The sequence below is a fragment of the Xiphias gladius genome, chromosome 13, assembly GCF_016859285.1.
Source record: "Xiphias gladius isolate SHS-SW01 ecotype Sanya breed wild chromosome 13, ASM1685928v1, whole genome shotgun sequence".
Classification (NCBI taxonomy): Eukaryota; Metazoa; Chordata; class Actinopteri; order Istiophoriformes; family Xiphiidae; genus Xiphias; species Xiphias gladius.
Window position 1 is genome coordinate 13,155,537 of NC_053412.1, and position 21,480 is coordinate 13,177,016.

At 41.8% G+C, this 21,480-nt stretch overlaps 1 protein-coding gene across 1 annotated transcript in view; it reads left to right on the forward strand.

Annotated features, from left to right (window-relative positions):
• dmd (dystrophin) overlaps positions 1–21,480 on the forward strand; it is a 334,110-nt gene that overhangs the window by 88,912 nt on the left and 223,718 nt on the right. Inside the window, exon 2 of the mRNA XM_040141867.1 lies at positions 12,122–12,183. Within this exon, the coding sequence (XP_039997801.1) occupies positions 12,122–12,183 (62 nt within the window). The remainder of the gene's footprint in view (positions 1–12,121; positions 12,184–21,480) is intronic.

Below are 21,480 nucleotides of genomic sequence, written 5' to 3' on the forward strand. Positions count from 1 at the left end.
TTGATTTTGCCGGTAAAGTCAACAACTGATGTGAATTGAGAGAGTGATGTAGAGTAATACAGGAAGAGGGGCCATTGGTTTAGCCGTGTGCTGCTGTAGCAGGTGTAATGGCCTCAGGTACTTTTACCAGCAACTTTAGATTCCCACTGCGACGTGTGTTGGTCAGTTTTGTTGACATCAACATTTCCACAGCAATAGCAGCAAAACCAAATACTACTGTTCTTGAGTCACATTTTCTGCCCTAACTCTGTTCAGCTTCAGCGGGCACACACGGCTCGTTGTGTTTCACAGACATAGTAAGATGTTGCACCTTTTCCCACACAATTTTACCCTTCACACACACACACTCACATAGCACCATATTTCCATCAGTGGGGGTGTTGATGTACAGTATAACAGTCTTTTACTAGCCAAGGGAAATTAGTCTTTACTCTTCTTTCTCTCTCTGAGACGTTATCTTTATTTTTTATTTTCCCTGTGTCACAGTCATTTATGACCATCTTTGACTTACTGTACCTCTCTTTCTTTTTCTCTTCCCTCTGTTTGTCGCTCTTTTCTCTCTGAAGCGTAATACGTTTCCTAGCTCTGTTTTCAATTCCCATCTCACTGCCGTCTGTTCACCCCATCACTAATTTTGTCTTGCTGTTCTTTTTCTTCCTCCTTATGTCTTCTCGTGTTTATTCTCTCTGTCATTTTTTAAATCTTTTTTTCATCTCTTCTCCTCTCTCTGTCTCTCTCTCATGTCTCTTTTCTGTCCAAACTGTATCCGAAAGTTGAGGAGTGCCGTGTGATTTGCAGCACATCTGAATCTGTACACCACGTTGTATCGACTGTGATCGCGTGCCACCCTGACTGACTTTACCGTCTCCTGTCTGTGGAAAGTTGGTGGTGGGCTTCTCTGCATTTCTGTATGCACTGCAGCGCTGAATTTTTTTTCTTCTTTTTTCTGGCTAAATTGACCACATGGCTTATGTGGTCTGCGCATGCCTTAAGGCTGAATTACACCTGATCCAAAACCACATAGGTATCATGGTCCTGGGTGGACATCTCATGTATCCATCCATATAGAAAATCTTTTGGTCGCAGCTTCTGCCTGAAATTAATGCTGACGGTTGCTTTCGCTCATTGAAGTGACAAACATCATTGTTGATGAACTAAATCTCGTTAATGCGCTCTTTGCAGGCCAGTGTATTTACACAGTCGAAGAGTGTTTATGGGCGAAAACTGTGTGTTTCTGTTGTTCAATAACAACTTCAGAGTGGAGAGTCTTCCTTTAAGAAATGAACCAGCAGGTTGCGAAAAGATGAATTTCAGGAGACTCTTTTGGTTAAACATTCATACATATCATATTAATAATTTAAGATGATCAACTGAAGGACCTCCAGTATTTGGAGCAAGTAGTTTGTGAAAAATAAGGTGTAAGGATAAAGTTACAGATGAAATTCCAATGCGTTAGATGCATATTTGATCTGTACTTTATATCTCCTTCTCCTCATTTTCAGGTAGTGAACATTAATTAGGCTGCCACTAAAAACTGTTTCTGCCGTCTTAGCCTTCTTATTTTTGGATTTAGTTGCCTGAAAAATGTTAGAGGCTAAAACTAATTATTTGATAAGGGATTCAGAAGGATTTTGATTCAAATGGTTGATTAAGTTCTGGGTTCAGGATCAATACGGCGCCATCAAACTCTAACCCGAATCAGGCACACAAAAGTAACACAAAAAGGCAATTTACTCTGACCAGGATACAATATATAAAGATATATACAATAAACGAACCTACTGTTTTATTCAGTTGTATTGCTGTAATAAACCTAGTGGCCACCAGCAGCAGCACTGAGCACATTGCGCTTGAGAAGCACTCTAGTTAGTAAGTGAGGAAGAAATCCTGCGCCATCTTTGATTTTTCAGGGTTTTTATGGACTTCAACGGGAGACACCTTTCTCGGTAGAAGTAATCAGTGTTTTGGTAAGTTTACAACTTCCTGTTGTATTGTATTTTCAACATTTTTCCTGTAACAAATCCTGTGAGTCCGTGAGTGATGAAAATGTCCGTCCTGAGGCTTTATTTTTTGACATACTAAAAACAGTGTGGTGTAAATTGGCAGATGGTGGACATGTTTTAGGAGAAGGGGAAAAAGTCAGAAGTGTTTCTCTCTGAAGTGCAGTACATTTACTAGCTCTTTTTTTTTTTTTTTTTTTTATTGCCCGATCTCTGCCGTCAGTCCATTCCCTCCCCAATTTTGCCTTTGTCTCTCTCCCGCTCTCTGGCTGCAGTGATGGGTATGAGCTTAACATTTTGGGGCTTGTAAATTTTATTTTTTCCTGGAAAGTCACACACACACACACACACACACACACACACACACACACACACACACACACACACACACACAAGCTCAGTTACACAATGACACACACACACACACACACACACACACACCGTATAGCAGTGGTTCATCCCATCTGTGCCTCTTCAGCTGAAGTAGAAAAAAGCTGGAGTACATCTGTGACAGCCTTAGTGTGAAACACCTCACACAGCTCTTTTTTTTTGGTCTGAGGGTCTGTCTGTGGCTACCACATTCTGGCAAAATTACGGTGTATTGAAGTGTGTGTCTGTGTGTACACTCTACAAGTACATGCGGTATGTGTGTACTGTTCGTGTGTGTTTTTCAGAGAGAGAGAAAGAAGGGTCACTAGGCAAGCATAAGTGTGTGTGGCGCCAACAGAAACTGATGCTGACATTAGTTTGACTGTCAGTGTGTATGTGTTTGCCAAAGTGTGTATGGTGCTAATTGCCATTGGGCTGACATAAGCTTGTCATCCATGCCTCTGACTTTCCAATCAACTTTTTCTCTCACTTCTCTTTCTGGCTTCCTCTCTTTCTTTTTCTTTTCCTTGTCGTTCAGTCCCTCCCCTCTTCCACCGTCCTCCTCTCCTTCTTCTGTCTCCACCTCTCCCCTCTTTCCGCCAGCTATCTCCCTCTCTGCCTTCCCCCTCTCCGTCGCTTCTTCTCTGTCTCATCTCGCAGTAATGACCTGATCCGATTGGGTTTGGTCACGGATTCCTTCCGTAGCTAATGGCCGTGACCGTTGCTAGGCAGTCAGTGCCAAAACAGCGACAAACATGGCTGTTGCGCCAGGCCGCGCCGACGATGGAGACGGATCACTTGTTTGCCCTCGTGGGGCTTCTTTGCTTACACATTCACCGAGCTCCATTAGGACGGTGACAGGCCTGCTGCGATTGGACTCCATGATGGATCAGACAGTTATTATAAATTTTTCCATCTATCAGACACAGTGCCAGTATATTAGAAATACATTTTAGGATAATAAGTACAGGTTCTGCATAATCTCCAGGCAGATATGTGACATATAAATGGCATTTAGCGTCAGACTCAGTTAATTACCATTTCATTTGAATGTGATCTTGGCTCTTCTGCTGAGAAATACAGTGGAGCTATGGGAAGGATGGCATGCTAACAGCTGAACTGTAAACATAAAACAGCATATTATATACAGACGCTGCTGAGAAGATTTGATAACAGTGTGTTTGAGTATAAAATACCACTGGATGAGCTCCTACAATTACAAAGATTTATAGCTGTAAGATTATAAATCACGTTTATCACGCCAGTCTGTGCAGACTGAGAGATAAAAAAAGCATCACCCTTTGTGTAATGTCAAGTTCATTTGCAGAGCAGAATAGGATTAAAGTAGCTGTGGGAGAAATGGCAGCCACAGAGATTTATAGTTAAATTTTCAGCGTAACACAACTTCAACTTACCTTCTGATTAATGATAATCAGATAAAGTGATAGAAAATGAATATTGCTGCAAGAGATTGCTTGATTGGTGATGTTTTCTCTTCAGAAAAAAGTCTTCTTTTTTTTCGGTAAAAACTTGTCTGTAATTGGGAAAATCTTTGTGGATTAAAAAAAAACTTCAAGACAGGATACGGCCAGTTTGTTAAGTAGTTCTGTCTTGTCCTGCCGGAGTTTTGAAGGCAGCATGAATTTAGACACACACGATTCATTAGAATCAAACGCTGACATCGACAAAAAAACAAAATTCAAATTCAAATTCAAATTTATATGTATAGCACCATCTCATAAAAAAGCAGTTCAAAGTGATTTACATAAAAACAGAATAAAACAGCAAAAATATACTCAAACACAGAAACAACCATGCATACATACACGTCAATACACACATACAAACATACATATTGCATGGAATGTAGAGCTTAGGTCTAAGAAAATTGTTTTTTTGTTGTTACTGATGATCCTCATGTTGTTAACATTTTAAAAGGGCAGTTTCTGTATAAGACTTGCGGAAGCCAGACCGGAATTGATCATAGATATTATTGTCTGTAAGATACCGTTTCAGTTGCTGATAAACAACCCTCCCGATTACCTTAGTCAGGAAGGTGAGGTCGGAGGGTGGCCTGTAGTTGTTAAGTGAATTTGGGTCCAAGTTGTTCTCTATTTTAGAAGTGGTCTATGAGCAGCAGTTTTCATGCAATGGACAAGGATGACAGTTTGGAGAGAACACTTAACTAAAGACAAAATGTCAGATTTTAAAAAGTTAAGAAGAGATTTAAAAAAGGACGCTCGGAGTGAATCAAAAGGGCTGGTAGAGGACTTCAGTCGATTTATCGCATCAGTGAGATCGTTGGATTCCACTGTGGAGAAATACATGTAACACGCAATGGTGGAGGAATGTCTTAGCAATCGGTAAAATTAGAAGTTGGGATATTGCGTCTGATGTCAAGAAATATGTCGATTTCATTTTGGCGAATTCATTTCATTTGTTAGCTGAGAAGGTACCAGAAGAAGCTTCCTACAGGGGAGGGGCTAATGAGTTTATCAGTGGTTGAGAAAAGGTGTTTTGGATTGTTTTTATGGGTGTCGATAAGGGCTGAGAAGAATTCTTTTCTGGCCTCTTTCAAGCTACTGTTGTAGTTCCTGAGGGTGTTTTTGAAGATGTTCCGGTCAATTTGCAGTTTTGATTTTTTTTTTTTTTTTCCCACCTCCTCTCAGCTTTTCAGCAGTCTCTTTGGAGGTGCTTTATGATCTCGACATTTCTCCACGGGGCTTTACATTTCCTGGAGATTTTTTTAGATCTCAGTGGTGCAGCATTATTAATACTGTCTAACAGAAGACAATTATATTGCTCAGCCAGTTCATTACAATTGCTGCTCTCAGATAAAGGCAACAGGGAGGACTTTGCTATGAGAAAGTGGGATTGAAAAGACTGCAGTGATGTTTTGCAGAAGTACCGTTTCTTGACTTGACTACTGGCGATAGCTCGATCAGTGGCTAAGAGTGCATTAGAGACAGTAATGGTCACAAAGTGTCACATCATTGACAGCGCTTACTCTGATATCACTACCCATGGAAATGACAAGGTCAACTCAATGAACGTGCTAATGAGTTGGCTCCCTAACATGTTGGTTCGAGTCAAACGACTGTAAGAGCTCATTAAAACAGACTGTGGTGGCCGCAGTGGACTTATCGATGCCAATGTTTAAATCAACAGAAATAATTTCTTTGGTGTAGTCAATGCAGGTACTTGATATCAGATCTGCAGAATCACTCATGAAATCAGAGTTGTATTTAGGTGGTCAGTACATTATCAGAAGCAGGACTGACGTGTCACACTGTAGATTGACAGCGAGTCATTCAGAGCTCTGATATTCTCCTAGTGAGACCTAGAGACGGTTTAAGGAATCAGAAAAAATGGCTGCTACTCCCAAACTTCGTTTTCCCTGCCTTGCAGTGTGTAGCAAGTTATAACTGGGGGGAGGTGCCTCATAAAGAAGAACATCAAGTTCATCATCCTTGATAGGTTTGCTGAATATAAATTACTTATTTGCCAGTGAACGGACATTCAATAAAGCAAAATTAAGAGCATTTGAGGTAGGCCCGGGGTGTGAGCCAGTAAGACGCTAGTTCGTTGTCCTGATGACGTGATTAACTGTTGGACGAGGGGACACACGTGTGGTGAAGACAGTACGGGGATGTTGTTCGTTAGCACGCGCGACCCTCGTGCACTGAGGTGGAAAGCGAGAAACAAATTTATACCAGATAGGACAGATAGATACGTTTGAATGACAAAGATTTTAGACATCGTGTAAGCTGTGTCACAATGCTGATTAACTGCCTAAGTGATTCACAAGCGACGGATTTTCTGGCCTGTCAGAAGTTATGGTTGGCTGTCTGCAGGTTGAGCAGTTCCAGCTCTGATGTCCCACATGGCTGCCCTCAAGAGATCCATTATAATCTGTAGTGAGCTTGTTTGAATATTACTTGAGTAATATTTTACATGTGGCTGAAACTGTAGTGTGAATGAATCTGTGATATACAACTAAACAGACAGACCATATTGTCTGCATCTTCCAACCCTCTGTGGCTGCATTTTTTTTCTTCTTCTTACTTTCCATTTATATTAGAATTGCACAAAACAAAGTACTGTTAGCTTTTTGTATTTTTTTTGGTCAGAATTGTTTGAATACACTTTATTGGAATTGTCGCTGGACACAACCGGCTGGGGGTTCGGTGTGTTTGCTCAGTGTGAGCTACGCGTGGTGTCCGACTCAGTCGATCTGTACCAGTGTGAGCTTGGAAGCCGCAGGTCTTGGCTGACCAGAAAGACTGAACAAAAGGTGTAGTGGGAGTTAACTCAACGTACGATGGTTGATAGAACTGATTGTAGCTTTGATGTAGTTGTCAGTGTTTTTGTGGCCAGTTTCAGCTCCAGTCTGTAAGTTCCTTACTGAGTTCTTTTGTTAATGCTTGTTTTTCTTTTAGTCTTTTCCTTCTTCTTATTACACACATTATGTAATCTTCTCAGCTAATTTATAAGGGAGTCATACTGTTACTGAAGCCACTTACACGGTGTTGAAGTCGCTCCAAAGCTTTTGAAGTGATTGTTTGGTGATATAAACATGAAAGGCAGGTGGTGCTGCGATATGCCACTCTACATGAACTCGGCTGATTTTCTGTGACATGTACAGTTTAAGCACATTTTCCAAAAAAAAATCTTTTGATCAAGAAGAAGATTGACTCCAAATGCATTAGTGAATATACTGCGGGCCTATATTTACAGGCCGGTTGGTAGTGTAAACCGTCGTCCCCCAATTTCTGCCAACACAAACAGCGACTCTCGTTTAGTAGCCGGACAAAAGTGGTGTTATTGGAGAGTTTATTCCCAGAAGACGTGAACAAAGATTGAACATGTTCCTGCGAGTTTTCTGTGTAGGCCGTGCTTTGTTCAGTCGGCACAGGCAGCATGTTGTCGTGGTGTGTCATGTGACCCCTTCCTCTGGTTATTTGATTATGTCCACTGGAGTCCCGAAGCCTCTGCTCCTACTGAGTTGAAACATTGTAGTTGAAAAAACCAACTGAATACCCCCTCTGCTCACCCCTCCCTGTCCAAGCATGTAGGGGAACCCAGGTTTATATTAGGTACGATTGCTTCACACCGTGCCTGAGCAACGATTGCCTCCTCCCCACTCCCCTGCCACTCAGCTTTCACATTAGCAATGTTGTTCTGTACCCGAGTACACTTGCGTACCTACGCCCACACCGATACAGTAGGGGGCGGTAGGTGCACCTGGTCGGTTTACGATTAGCCAATAAACACAGAAGCAGAAGAGTACACTTGCGTTCACATTCCAAGATAGCAGGCCACTACCGTTTTCTGGTAAAGTAGTTTTCACACCTAACAGGAACCATACTCAAGAACACTTTTTCATGTGGACCCCGGGCATGGTTTGTTGATCCTTGCCTGCGTATGGTACTCAGTGTTCACACTAATCATACGAACTGGACTTTGGAGTCAAGTGTAGTCGGATCCGGGTCCGGGTCCCTGATGTGAAAGCCCCCTGTAAAAACGTGCAAGGCCCTACCTAGAGCCGGTGTTTGCTTTGGACTCTCCAAGTAGATATGAAGGGCCCATTCTAAGCTTACGAAAACACAATTCTTATTTTCAGGTGATTATATACTAATGAAAACATAAATGTGATACTCTATTCCATTTTCCAATCGATCCCCTTTAAATCCTACACACTGGTCCTTGAAAAGCTGTTTTCCAGCTGGGCAAACTGACTGTCTGCTGACACACAGATATTTGTCTAGCCCTGCTTCTGGTCATGGAAACCTGTTTGAGACAGATCCTCCATCTTCCTTTTCTGCCTTTCACTTTTTGTCCTCCGGGTTTTTTCTTCTCTTTCTCTTAACTATCTTTAGCTCTCTGTCTTTAAACTCCTCTCTCTGTCCTTTCTGTGTTTATTTGTCCCTCTAGCTGCGTTTAGTTTTTGACATTTTCTCCAACCCTTTCCTGTCCTCTCTGGCCTTTTTGTCCCAGCCTGTACAATACGTTTTCTCTTTTTTCTCCTCCTGGAATTTCATTTCCTTCCTACTCTCCATCCTTCTCTTTACCACCTCGCCACCTCACACTCCCTTTCTATTCCCTCTATCACCTCGCTTGAACCAAGATTAAACTATTAATGTTGGAGTCTGGAGTTAATGAGATGCATGTGGCTGTGTGCATGTGTTATGAGTATATCTATGTGTGTCCATGCATAACTTTCTGTGTGTGTGTGTGTGTGTGTGTGTGTGTGTGTGTGTGTGTGAGTGTGTGTCGTGTATGTGTGTGAGTGAAGCTGCAGGTTTCAGGAGCAGAACAACAGTTTAAATGGACTATCGATCTTGCCTCTCTCCTTCAGTCTGACTGCTTCCTTCCCTCGACGCACCGCTAAGTCTCAAACTCTCACTCACTTTGCCTGACGGCACATACACATGTAACTTGTGCATGTGCAAATTTGCGCACATCCTCACAAACATAAAGACAGAGACATTTTTAGGCAGGCGAACTAGGCAGTTGTTCAGGGAACCAGTAGCTGGAGGATGCCAGAGAGGTTTACGTCAGATGCCTGATTTACTTTAAAAAGTCTGTCCTAATGTCCCGCCGGCTCGTGCATTTGATTGCTAAACAAACCCACAGCTCACACGAGAATTTACACCCGATACTGACACTTGTTGTCATATCATGAATTGAAACTGCTGGCTGCCTCTTATTTTATGATCCAGCTGTTATTTGCTCACACATCTGTTTATTTATGTTCAGTGCAAACATATCGTAATCTGATCAATAAGCATGTCCTTGGGGTCAGAGGACCTCCACCACTATGGTGACAATAATAAACACACGGTGAAGGTTGTGGAATGGTGATGGATAAAAGAAAGACGGACAAACCAACAGCGTTCTCCTTAACTGGCGACTGTGCTTTCCACAAAGATGGATAGTATATCATAACAGAAATATATATAAACGCACCAACCCTAAAATCATGCTTAGTTACTTTGATAGGGACTGACAGGATAGATAATGTATTTGCATCTTTACTACAAAGAGCCCTCTGCTTTACTGCCCTGCATCGTTTTGAGAGAATGTTACCTGTAACTAAAAGTACTGAAAGTAAAGGTCTTCCCTTTAGTCTGTATACCATGAGTGCATGAACCATCTGACCCCAGCAGCTTTCACCAATAATGCAGGGCGCCCTGTATGGAGCCTTTGAGGTGGAACCCACGGCAAAAAAAAAAAGTCCACAGAGAACTCTCCGCACCACCTATAGCAGATTGTTAAATTTGTTGCTTTGAGCGCATGGTAATAACTGAAGGTGACTCCGATGAGTATATCAGTATCTTTATCTCTCGGCTGGATTATGGTGGCTGTATAGTAAGAGGATAATGCTTGGAAGAGATTTTGGGAAGAAGAAAGAAAAAGAAAGAAGGAAGAAGAAAATATAGAATTGAGGGGTTACATGCTTTTGAAGAGTCCGGCAAAGGGCAAATGGATTTGCCACTGATACCTGCGACTCCTTAAACAAAGTGTTAGAGCTGCTTCCTTCAGGGCAGAGGTGGATTTGTGGCGTAGGGTACTAAAATGGCCAGACACAGCCCTGCACACAGAGATGATTACACACACACACACACACACACACAGAGACACACACACACACATACATACAGAGGCGCGCACATCCACTCACAACATGTGAAAATACATTCATTGAAAACACACGTGCACGCAGAAGAACACTGCACACGGGCAATAATGCAGAAAGAGGCAAATGAAGATCGAGCATCACAGAAAAACAGTGACACACACACACACACACACACACACACAGATGTGGATGGATTACCTGCTTTAGATGAGATTGTGTGCTACATGATTCTATTTCATTCATGCTTCACTGCTCAGTCTGCCATTATCTCACATTGGATATATGTGTGTGAATGTCTGTGTGTGCTTGAGACTGCATGATTTTGTGTTTGTCTGTATACATGCACCTATGTGTGTGTGTGTGTGTGTGTGTGTGTGAGTGCGTGTGTGTGTACAGTGACTAACTACAGTGCACTGCTCAACATGGGACCTTTTAATTAAAGGAGAAGTTTCATTATCAGCTCCATTACTCAATGCCTGGCTGGTGTCAACACTCTCACACAGGCACAAATACAGTATACACACACTACGTGCTATTAGCCTGGCTTGTATAATATTTAACCTGATGTTCTGTTTCAGGGTGGGAGTGTAATTTATTATCCGTAATAATGGGAAGTGACCCCATTTTCAGTCAAATGAGAGAGGCGGGGGAGAGGTGTTATTATAAGTCGTCAGGTCATCATATCCATTGTAATGCATGTCAGAGGCCACGCTATATTGTTCGGCTACAGATAAAAAAAAAACCATGTATAGATGTAGACTGGAGGATAATGTCCTTGCCATATGGTAATTTCCGGAACACTTTATATTGATTTTTGAGAGGCACTGCCTCCTTGAATATCACCATTCAGTACCTCAGTGAATCTCTTACTCATATTATATATACGGTTTTTAAGGGCCATCATCATTTTAAGTTAATATCAAACGGTTCGGCTCTCTGTTTTGAATAAATGTGTTAACATCATCATGGTTGGCAAAAAAAAAAAACGCCCCCAGATTTGGTCACTGAAACGTTTTAACCTCATTTGAAAGATTACTTGATCTGCAACCTTGTCTTTTTGAATCCCGCTGAAAACCAATTAAACTAGAAGATGCTCGGCCGTCAAGCCGTGAAAGCAGGGCTGTCTGTCTTTGTTCCTGAGAAAGTTGAAGCGTCAGCTAGAGGGTAGGGGTATTTTGACTTGCTAGTGAGCTTACTGGCAGTGGCTATTTAGAGAGAGGAGACCATGGGTGATAAGCTTTTCTATGGCAGAAAGTTTCTGGTGCAAACTGTGAACTCTTAAGCGTCTTATTAGATTATTAAGCAGTGGAGTAAATACTTCAGAGGACGGGTTTCAATCCAAAATGAGAATTGGATTTTTTTTTAAAAAATATAATAATAAATGCATAATGAATAATCAAATAACAATAAAATAGTAATAAAATAACAGCTACGCTCACTAAATGATTGACAAAGCAAAATTAAAACACAGTCAGGATCTATCTCAAATTTCTGGACGGCTGAGTCACTTTTTCAAACAGCATCTACTCCATACAAAACAGTGCATTTGGCTCTGTTGATGGGTAGCAAATGGCAAACAGCTCAACAATGACTGTGATCGGAGTAATGATTTTTAAATCTTTGTTCCATGAGGGCAACGAGTGGACACTGTGACAGACTGACTCGAGTTTGTCATGTGGCGGCGGTGGAGGCCCGCAAGTGGCACGCTGATTGATATGATGAGGATGCAATTAGCCGTGAGCGAGATTAGTGGAGCCTCCTCTCGTGCTAGGCACCACTTCCGTTCCCGTTGGTGGGTGGGCGGGGGTGTGTGTGTGTGTTCGAGAGAGAGAGAGAGACAGAAGCCTGTATCCAGATATCCAAAGAGACGCAACATGTTTAGATTGTCAACCAGTCAGTCAGGGGGATGGAGTCTGGTATGTAGTGGTATTTGTCAAAGTGTGTGTCCGCCCTTTTCGTGTTCTTTTTGAACTGCTGCCATATGTGTGACACGACCTGTGCTGTGCACAACCAACACCACAAACACACACACACACACACACACACACACACACACTGTATGTACAGCTCCTTTTTTCCTGACTGACTCTGTGTTTTTTTCTTCCACTAGATGAGAGAGAAGACGTTCAGAAGAAGACTTTCACAAAATGGGTGAACTCACAGTTGACTAAGGTAAGACACAGCCCTGCTCCCTTTCCACTATCGACCCCATTCACTATATCATCTATTCCCTGTCTAGACTGCCAGAGTCCCTAACTGGGCTCTCTGCCTCTTACTCATGATCACACTCTGTGATCACTTTCTCTCATCTCTGTCTAGCATTATTTGCAAAATTAAAAATGCAGCGTTGGCGCCTGACCTTAGTACTCAGCCATACTCCACATAAATGCTCAGAATTGACCAGTGTCAGCTTCTACGGCTTTACCCTCATCAACCCGACCTGAGGTACCGGCGACACAGTAATGAGCGGAGAGGAGATGTCGTAGCAGACCGGTGTGGGATTTGCGACGCTTCCTCCGCCACATGCGGCGCTCATTCAGAGAGACCAGAGTCCGAGTCAGGCTAGCCACTCCATCACTGGCTTCAGTAACTCCACGCAATCTCTCATTCAGCATTTCTGAAAAATGAAGCGTGTCCTCGGGGCCTACTTTCCATAGTATAAGACAAATTGGCCTCCTCGACAGCACTTGCTATTAGAAAATCGAAACCTTTGTGAGTTGAACAAAGTCAAACAGTTATTGGCATTAGTTTATTAGAAATGTAAAATGTATTTTGAATGAGTTTTTCTTACTAAGTTCTGGTTTCACTTCGACTCTCTGCACTTTTCAAGTTGTTTCATGCCGATGATACTCTTGAATTATCTTCGAGACCATTCCAACGCTTCTCCAGTTCTCACAAGCAGGTCACGCAACATCTGTAGGAGCTTACAGCGCTTGCTGGAACTCCTGGTAACCCCTGTCTTTAATGGCCGGGGCCCGCTACCAAGCACTGCTTTAAAAATGACGTCCTAATGGAAAAGTTATCATCCAAAAAAGGTCTGTGTCCCTGCACAAAGACACTTAGCGTAGTGACCTTAGAGACCTGTTCTGGAGGAGCAGGGAAATGCATTGCTCCTTTCTTTCTCTTCCCTCTCCGTCCACTTAAGTTCCTTCCCTCTGTCCGAAACCTTTTATCTTTTCTTTTCAATGTTTTCATTTTCTTCCTCCTCCTATTTGTTTTAGACGAAAATGACAGAAGGAAAGTTTTTGTCTGTGTTTTTTTTTTTTTTTTTTTAATGTCAGCAGCATCTTCCAACTCCTTTCATCTAGGGCTGTTTCCTGTTTGTCTCTCAGAGTAACAGACGATTTTAGTGCCGTTTCCTTTTACAACTGATATTCAGACACACACACAAACACTCAAAGGTTATTCCCGCCATGTTCATCCTCTCGGGGGAGTCGGTTCGGTAAAGCTAGGATAAAGAAAGACCTGAGTGCAGGATAGTGTTGCACATTTTTCAGGTTTCCCTTTCTGTTGTGATTCTACGTGTTGGATTTGGGATTTTTTTAAAGAACATATGGATTGTTTTCCTAAAATGCACTTTGTCACACCTCTTTTTATCTTTACTGCTTGATTGTTGTCTAGTGCACTTTGTTGTCCTGTAACTCAGTTAGTCACTGTCCCATGGGGACTGAATCACTTGTTTTAAATTTAGATCTAATTACATTTCAGTGTTTACGTGCGTGTGTGCGAGCGTGTGTTTGTGTGTGTGTGTGCGTGCGAGTGTTTGTGTGTGCAAGCGCGCGCGTGTGTGTGTGTGTGTGTGTGTGTGCGCGCGCGTGTGTGTGCTTATTGGCGGTGTGTGTATGTCATACGTGCCAGCACATCACTTCTACTCCTATTTTCAAAGTTGATTACAAGAGTGCTAGAGGTGTGCCGTTGCCATGGTGATGGAGACTTAGGTGAGTGTGTGTGCATACAGTATGTGTGCATGTTTGTTCTCATTTGTGTGTGTGTGAGTAAAGCTATTGAAACAGAGTCTGATCTAAGCCAGATGATTAAAGCCAGGGGAAGGACAGACAAGCTGGAGATCTTCTCTTCTCTTCTCTTCTCTTCTCTTCTCTTCTCTTCTCTTCTCCTCTTCTCCTCTTCTTTCATCTCCTTTCCTCTTTTTCTGTCCTCTCTTCCCTCTCCTCCCCTTCCACTCCCCTCCTCTCCTCTTCCTTTCCCCCTCCTTCCCTCTCCTTCTCCTCTTCTCTTCTTTCCTCCCTTTCCTTCTCTTCCTTTTCCCTTTCCTCCTTTTATTTTCCTTTCATTGCCTTCCCATCCCCCACTCCTCCTCTCCACTCGCCCCTCCTCTTCTCTTTCTTTTCCCTTCCCTGCCTTCCCCTCTTCTCTTCTCTCCCCTGCTTCCCTTATCTTTTCCTCCTTTCCTTTGCTTCTTCTCCCCTTCACTCCTCTCCTTTTTTCCCCTCCTCACTTTTCTTCCCCTCCCCTTCCTGTCTTGTTCTCTTTAGTCCTCTTTCCTTCCATTTCCCCTTTTCCTTTCCCTTTCCCTCTCTTTCCCTCTCCTCTCCTGTCTATCATGTCTGCCTGACCCCCTCCAACCATTACTAGGGAGGGAAGAAGGAGGGAGACAATTTGGAGGAGGGGAGCGTGGAGATAGATAGAAAAAGAGGGAGAGATAGGCAGCCTAGGAAGAGAGAGAAAATCCCCTCATCCATCCAAACTCACCAAAGCATAATGAGTACCCTATCCTAGATAGATGAGTCTGTCTCACACACACACACACACACACACACACACACACACACACACACACACACACACACACACACACACACACACACGCACACACACACTTACACATACACATACACATACACGTGTACACACATGCACACAGGCCTTAGGAGAGTAAAATATAGTCAAACAGCAGATGGGAGATAGTAAGATTATAGGAGGGGAGAAAATGAAAGGAGGGAGGCAAGGAGAAGAGGATATGAAGAATGAAGGAAGGAGCGCGGAAGAAGAGGAAAATGAGGGGAAAACAAAAGTTCAGACAGGGACAGGAGGGCAGAGCGAATGAGTTATGGCAGGAGATGGAAGGTTTGGTAGCGACAGGCGTGAGAAATATGGCATAAAAGAAATCCGGAGAAATGGCTGGCAGAGACGCAGCATCATGTCTGACTTATTGTGATTTGCTACTCAGCAAACCATAAAAGAGGCTCTTCAGGATTATATGAGAATCTCTCACCAGGGCAGGAAACTGAGCTTGTTTTTTCTTGTTTACCAACCACAGATGGTACTACTCAGCAGCTGATTCCATTCCAGTGCGGACCATACTGCAGCATGTCACCTGTAATTTACTTCTCTGACGCTGACGCCTGCATTTCCCAGAATGCTCTCTAACGTCCCCAAATAGCAGCTATGTACCTGTGTCCCAAAGTGATACATGTGCGATATATGTCAACAGCCCGACCAAAGAGCTTCCTGGAAAAAGGTCCTGATTCCTGCAGGATCTTGACGTGGCCCGGGACTCTGGCGCGACAGTCATGCGCTCTTTTACATTGAAACTGAAGCTAAAACCTTTGTTTTACTTTACTTACTGTGATGATTGGACATTATTGTCACCCAAAATAAACAAAAATCTACAAAAACGTATGTATGTTGCATCATGGCAGTAGATGAGATCACACATGAACTGGAGGACTCTAGTGGTATAGGGGCGGTAGTTTGCACGTACAGGAAACGTCGAGGGAAGCTGGTATCGAGAGCAGCCGAGCTGAGTCAGCTCGGTCGACCGTGGATGTTTGTAGTACTGAGTAATGTCTGCGGCGAGCACCTACAGCTGTGGTAAGCCCGGTACTCCTAATGAGTCTGTACCACTGTTCATAATAAATAGTGATACATTTTATTTATATAGCACTTTTCTAAACAAATACTACAAAGCGCTTCGCAACCTTCGGGAACCTATTAAAACATAGCAGCAGAAACATGAGCAAGAACAAATAGAATAGTAAAATATTAAAGTGGTAAAACAAGGAGATTAAACAAAATAAGGATATACATAAATGTGTATAAATATCTACATGCGTACACACACAGACACACAGACACACACACACAGGTGCATATATTCAGATATATTCAGACATATATATCTTTCTCCACATGCCTTCACCACAAATATACCACATATAAACACACATAATATTGGACCATTATAAAAATACCATCCTAAAACAACATGCTTTTTTAAAAGTGGACACAGATGCTATAATCTGATCTCTATAAGGAAGTGCAGTCCAGAGTTCAGGGCCTGATCCTCGTGGTCAAAAAATTGGACCTGGGAACAGCAGGACGCAGATGACCATGCACCACGTATTCACTGTGGGGCTAGTCCAAGTTGTGCTCTGGAAGTAAATACTAAAAAGTTCAAATCAATGCTAAGCTGTGGAGGAAGCCAGTGTAACGATGCTAGGACCGGTGTAATACGATCCCTCTCGGTGATGCTCGTTTAACGTCGGGCGGACTTCTGAACCAGCGGTGGCTGTGAGAGTCGCCTCTGACAGAGGCAGGAATACAAAGAGTTGCAATGGTCATCTCCGGGGGGGAGAAAGGATTAAGGTTGTAAAGATTCCAGCGACTTCGTGGATGCTGAATCCTGCCAGACTTAAAGCAATGATCAGGAAGTTAGAAATGTAACACTGTGCTCTGATAGACCGTATCAGGCGTCGTCTCTTTTCTTCTCACCTTCTGTAGTTTTCTTCTCTGCTCTGACAGCAGGAACGGGCGCATTTTATACCTTTAGCTGTTTTTATTCATGATAGCTTGTTGTTGACATGACACCAAAGCAGAGGTGTGGACTCAGGTCAGATGACATGGATCTGAGTTAGACTCCAGCCTTGACATCGATAACTTGACGACCCGGACTTAATAAAGTCATAAAATAAATCAAACTCGACTTGGACTTTAACACCACTGACTTGTTATATCTATTGGACTTTAGCCCTTTGACATGGGATGACTTGATATCCTTCATATACCCAAACATAAAAATTTATGTTATAAAAAAAAAATGAACAGCTACCCAAATGTACATCTTTAGACCTCTGCTATCTGAAGAAACACAACCTGCAACAATCAAAAGAAGCTGTTCAAAAAATCGAAACTTTTCCCTAAAGTATTGTACTATAGAAATACCATGGCAGCACCAAGATATAACCTACCATCAAAACACAGTGGCAGCCTGTGGCCTCACAGAGTTTAAACCTCTCCCCACTGATATTAAGAATTATTTAAGAAAAAAAAAAAAAATGAATAAAGTAAAAAAATAAATTAAAACAGACTCTCCAATTTGTCTTGATATGAGAGGGACAGATGCCAAAAGAACAAACGCTCTCCAAAACTTAATCAGTGTCAAATCTTCACAGATGTGAGTAACAACTGAAAACATGAATTAGCAAATACTTTCAACAAAATGTATTTTCTTTTCACGTCAGTGTTGACATTTGTTTAGCTTCTGTTTTGTTCATAAGAAATAATGCTTATAATGCTTATAATCTACATTGGTATTTGTGTTTGTAGCAAGACAGAGCAGTTTATTTTATTCCACTTTATGCTCTGGTCAACTATCATTCCTTTTGCAAAGTTTCTGTTTTTGATGTGCACTCGCAAAAGGTCAGTCTTTCGGTCATGTCTGAACACAGAGCTGTTGTAGGCAACAGAAATAAACCAAATGAATGTTGACATTTCTTTCCAAAGTTCTAACAAATCAGCCTTTCATGGTTTGAAAATGGCTCAACAAACCATCTACTGTTTTAATTCATCCTGAACCTTGCAAGGCCAATGCTGACATAGAGTCACCAGTTTGGGACTTCTTTACGTCATCGGATTTATATATATATATGTGTATGTGTATATATATATATATATATATATATGTGTGTGTGTGTGTGTGTGTGTGTATATATATATATATATATATATATATATGTATATATATATATGTGTGTGTATATATATATATGTATATATATATATATATATATATATATATATATATATATATATATATGTGTGTGTGTGTGTATATATAGAGAGAGAGAGATAGAGAGAGATATATATTTTATATAGAGATAGATATATAGAGATAGATATATATGTATATATATATATATATATATATATATATATGTATGTATATATATATGTGTATATATATGTATATATATATATATATATATATCAAAAAGGAATTTGAATGCCTTCTAATCAGAGGTGGGTGGCCCACCTCCCCCAGCACACATCTTTGAAGCAGATTTTGGCGCAGTGGTTTGGACTTGTGCTTTTGACGGCTGCAGAAACACCTTTCAACACCAAATCTTTCCCTTCAGACCCTCATGTGGCTCGGCAGTGGTTGCAGATGAAAGCAGGTCCCTCGATAGCTACACACTGCTATGTATTTTTCAGAGAGAGCTATTCTAACTACATGCTCGGCAATGAGAGATCCGGCTTCACGCGTTACTGGGGCTGGACTCAACGGATGTATGCATCAGGGGATTCTGGAGTGGAAAACACCTTCACTTACAAAGTGAAGTGGTCTCTTGCCCACTTTTCAGTATTTTTCAAAATTATGAAGTGATTGGAGTTAGCTGGGGAAGAAGTTACACTTTATGGTCTGGTTAGGTTTACGCACAAAAACAACGTGATTAGGTTCAGGGACAAAATCATGGTTTGGCTTAAAATGAGTACTAATGTTAAGATTAGAGGATTTCTGCTGTCATGAAATGAACAAAGGGCTTCCGTGTGTTAAGTCCCATGTTTTGTGGACCCATCGGCCACTCTGGCCTTTGTGGCCCCATACCCCGCTGAACAAGATTCATAATTCCTCTGGAGGGCTTTGTCACTTGAATGTTACGCTGTCTTGGGAAAATTCTGAAGCGAATGATGCTGTCGCTTTTTTTTGGAAAGGCAGTTTTGGTGGAGTTTTTCAAGTGAACCACTGAATCAAAAACAAACAAACAAACAAACAAAAAACAAAGAGGAATTATGGATCATCCCATCCGTCAGGCCCCTGACAAGAATAAGCAAAGTTCAGTCAAGTCAGTTATTTCATTTATTAGACTTGAAGTCTGCCTTTGGAATGCCAATGTCCATGTAAGTTTAAAAGAGTAGTTTTGCATTTGACAAATATGCTTATTTGTTCTCTTCTTGCTGAGAGCTAGAAGAGAAAATTGATACCACTATAATATCTGTGCACTAAATATGAAGCTCCTGCCAGCTGCTGGTTAGCTTAGCTTAGCCTAACGACTGGAAACAGAGGGAAACTGCTAGCCGGGCTCTGTCCAGAGGTAAAAAAGAAAATCCCCCTAGCAGAACCTCTGTAAGTCTAAAAATGTCAGTTCCTGGTTTAACTCTAAATCATACCATGGTTCAGTGTCATTTTTTGATTTATTACTGAGGTGTATGGAACTACTCTGAAGACTGGAGTCTCTGCTAACGGTGATAACCACAGATTAACCTGCAGAGTTTGATATAACCTCGTCAAACATAGGTTGAACACGCACAGTGGACCTGCAGGTTGTGCGCGTGAGATAGGGCTATAAAAAAAAACATGCAGCCAAAAATGTGTTGAGACGAGGATGTATACACATATAAAGGGCCCTCTCTCATCTTGCAATTTTCCCTCCTGAGGATGACCTACAATGTTCTTGCCACATATAAAGACAAGTGACTGGGCCGCAAATAGTCAGGTAGGGCATCGCTTTTAGCTCCATCTCTGTCGCTTCCTCGAACCCTCCATGGATTACCGCATCGCACGGAGGCTTGAGTGTATGGAGGAGATTTTCTGCAACTTTGTGGCTTTTAGGAAATGCTAATGATCAAAATCTAGTTGTCCAGCGTGGTTGTTCTACACACTGCGAGGCACATATACGCAGTGACTCTGAAATGTTACTTACAGGTTTTGCCTTGTACGGATTTTCTCTCCTTTTTCTCTTTTTCTAGCATATGTTTGTAAATAAACACAGTCTAAATGTAACGTACCCTTCAGCAATACTGTCTCATGGTAATTTAGAGAAACAGGTACACAATCCTACATTTCAATTTTTTTTTGCATTTGTGGAAGGACAATATATATGATAATGCTGCCTTTGTGTTGGACAGTTCAGCACAGGATTGTTTCTCTCCTTGGAAACAGTTTCTTTTTCTGATGATGCAAACCACTTAGCTTCTCTTCTTTCTTTTCAACAACAAGAACCTTCTCTTTATGCTAAACAATGAAGAGGATGAAGCCACCTCCAGGTAAGATCCACTTTTCAGATGGGATGACATGTTTGTTTTAGTTGGACAACAAAAGCATGACATCTGCGTGAAATCTTGTTTTTTCGCCATGAACAACCTAATCTGGAAGCACGTGTGTTTTCGAAGGAATGAGACCATCCGAATCTGTTTAATTCTGAAGTAAAAGACACACACTAGACCCAGTGTTTAATGCTGCTGCTTAAAGTAATGTAAAATCTGTCTGGAAATGTTAATTAGCAATATCCTTGAGTGGAAAATCGCTGTGTATGAATGTATTTTTCTCTCCGTGTGTGTCTGTCATTATTACTAATTCATGCACAATGGTAGCTCATATAGAGAGACTCTGCGATGCTCAGAGATATGAACGAAAGAGATACATTTCACAGCTTCCTGTCTGTGAAATTGCTGATAGCATTCAGCATGGCGGATCGGATCACCTCTGGAGCTCATCGCAGCTGACATCTTGTGCGATGAAACTGTAAAGCAATCTTTTTGGTTTCCTTTATTCCTTTTTTTTTTTTAACGGTTATAATGGTTTTAATGGTTGTTTTTTTTTTTTTAATGTAAAGATGCTTTCTGGGAAATTAGATAAACAACTTCCTTCCTTCTCTTCTGCTAGTTGCCTGCTTGTTCATATATGTTCCGATGTAGATGAAAGTTGGGGTACAGTTGAGGATGCGTTTCCGCACTTTCTGAATACATCGAGTTTGCATCTAGTCTAAGCTTACGTGTACATGGCTGAAATCACTGCTAGACTGTTCCGTATTGGACACTTTTGTAGGCCCTACCCCCTCGAAGAGCTGCAGATAGTTTAGTTCCCTCCTGCAAAAAGGCCGGTCACAAAAAGGTTGTTTAAAAACACTGTAAATACTGTAGACAGACTGGTTCACACAGCTCAACAGTGCAGCAGAGTGTAATTATGATGTAGAAGGGTTTTTACCTACATGAAACCAATCAGTGGCTCTTTGAGCTAAAACGTCTGTTATCAATGACTCATTTCGAATCAATTCATCAGCAGCACCACGGTGCCCATGGTCAGAGGAAGGAAGAGGGAAAGGCTGGCCTCTGTTTTACACCGTGAAAAGACTGACAGGAGCTGATAAAAGCTGACACAGGTTTGGAATAGTTGAAGACATAAATGCACGAACTCACCAGCGAGCTATCGTCTTTGCAGACACGCTTCAG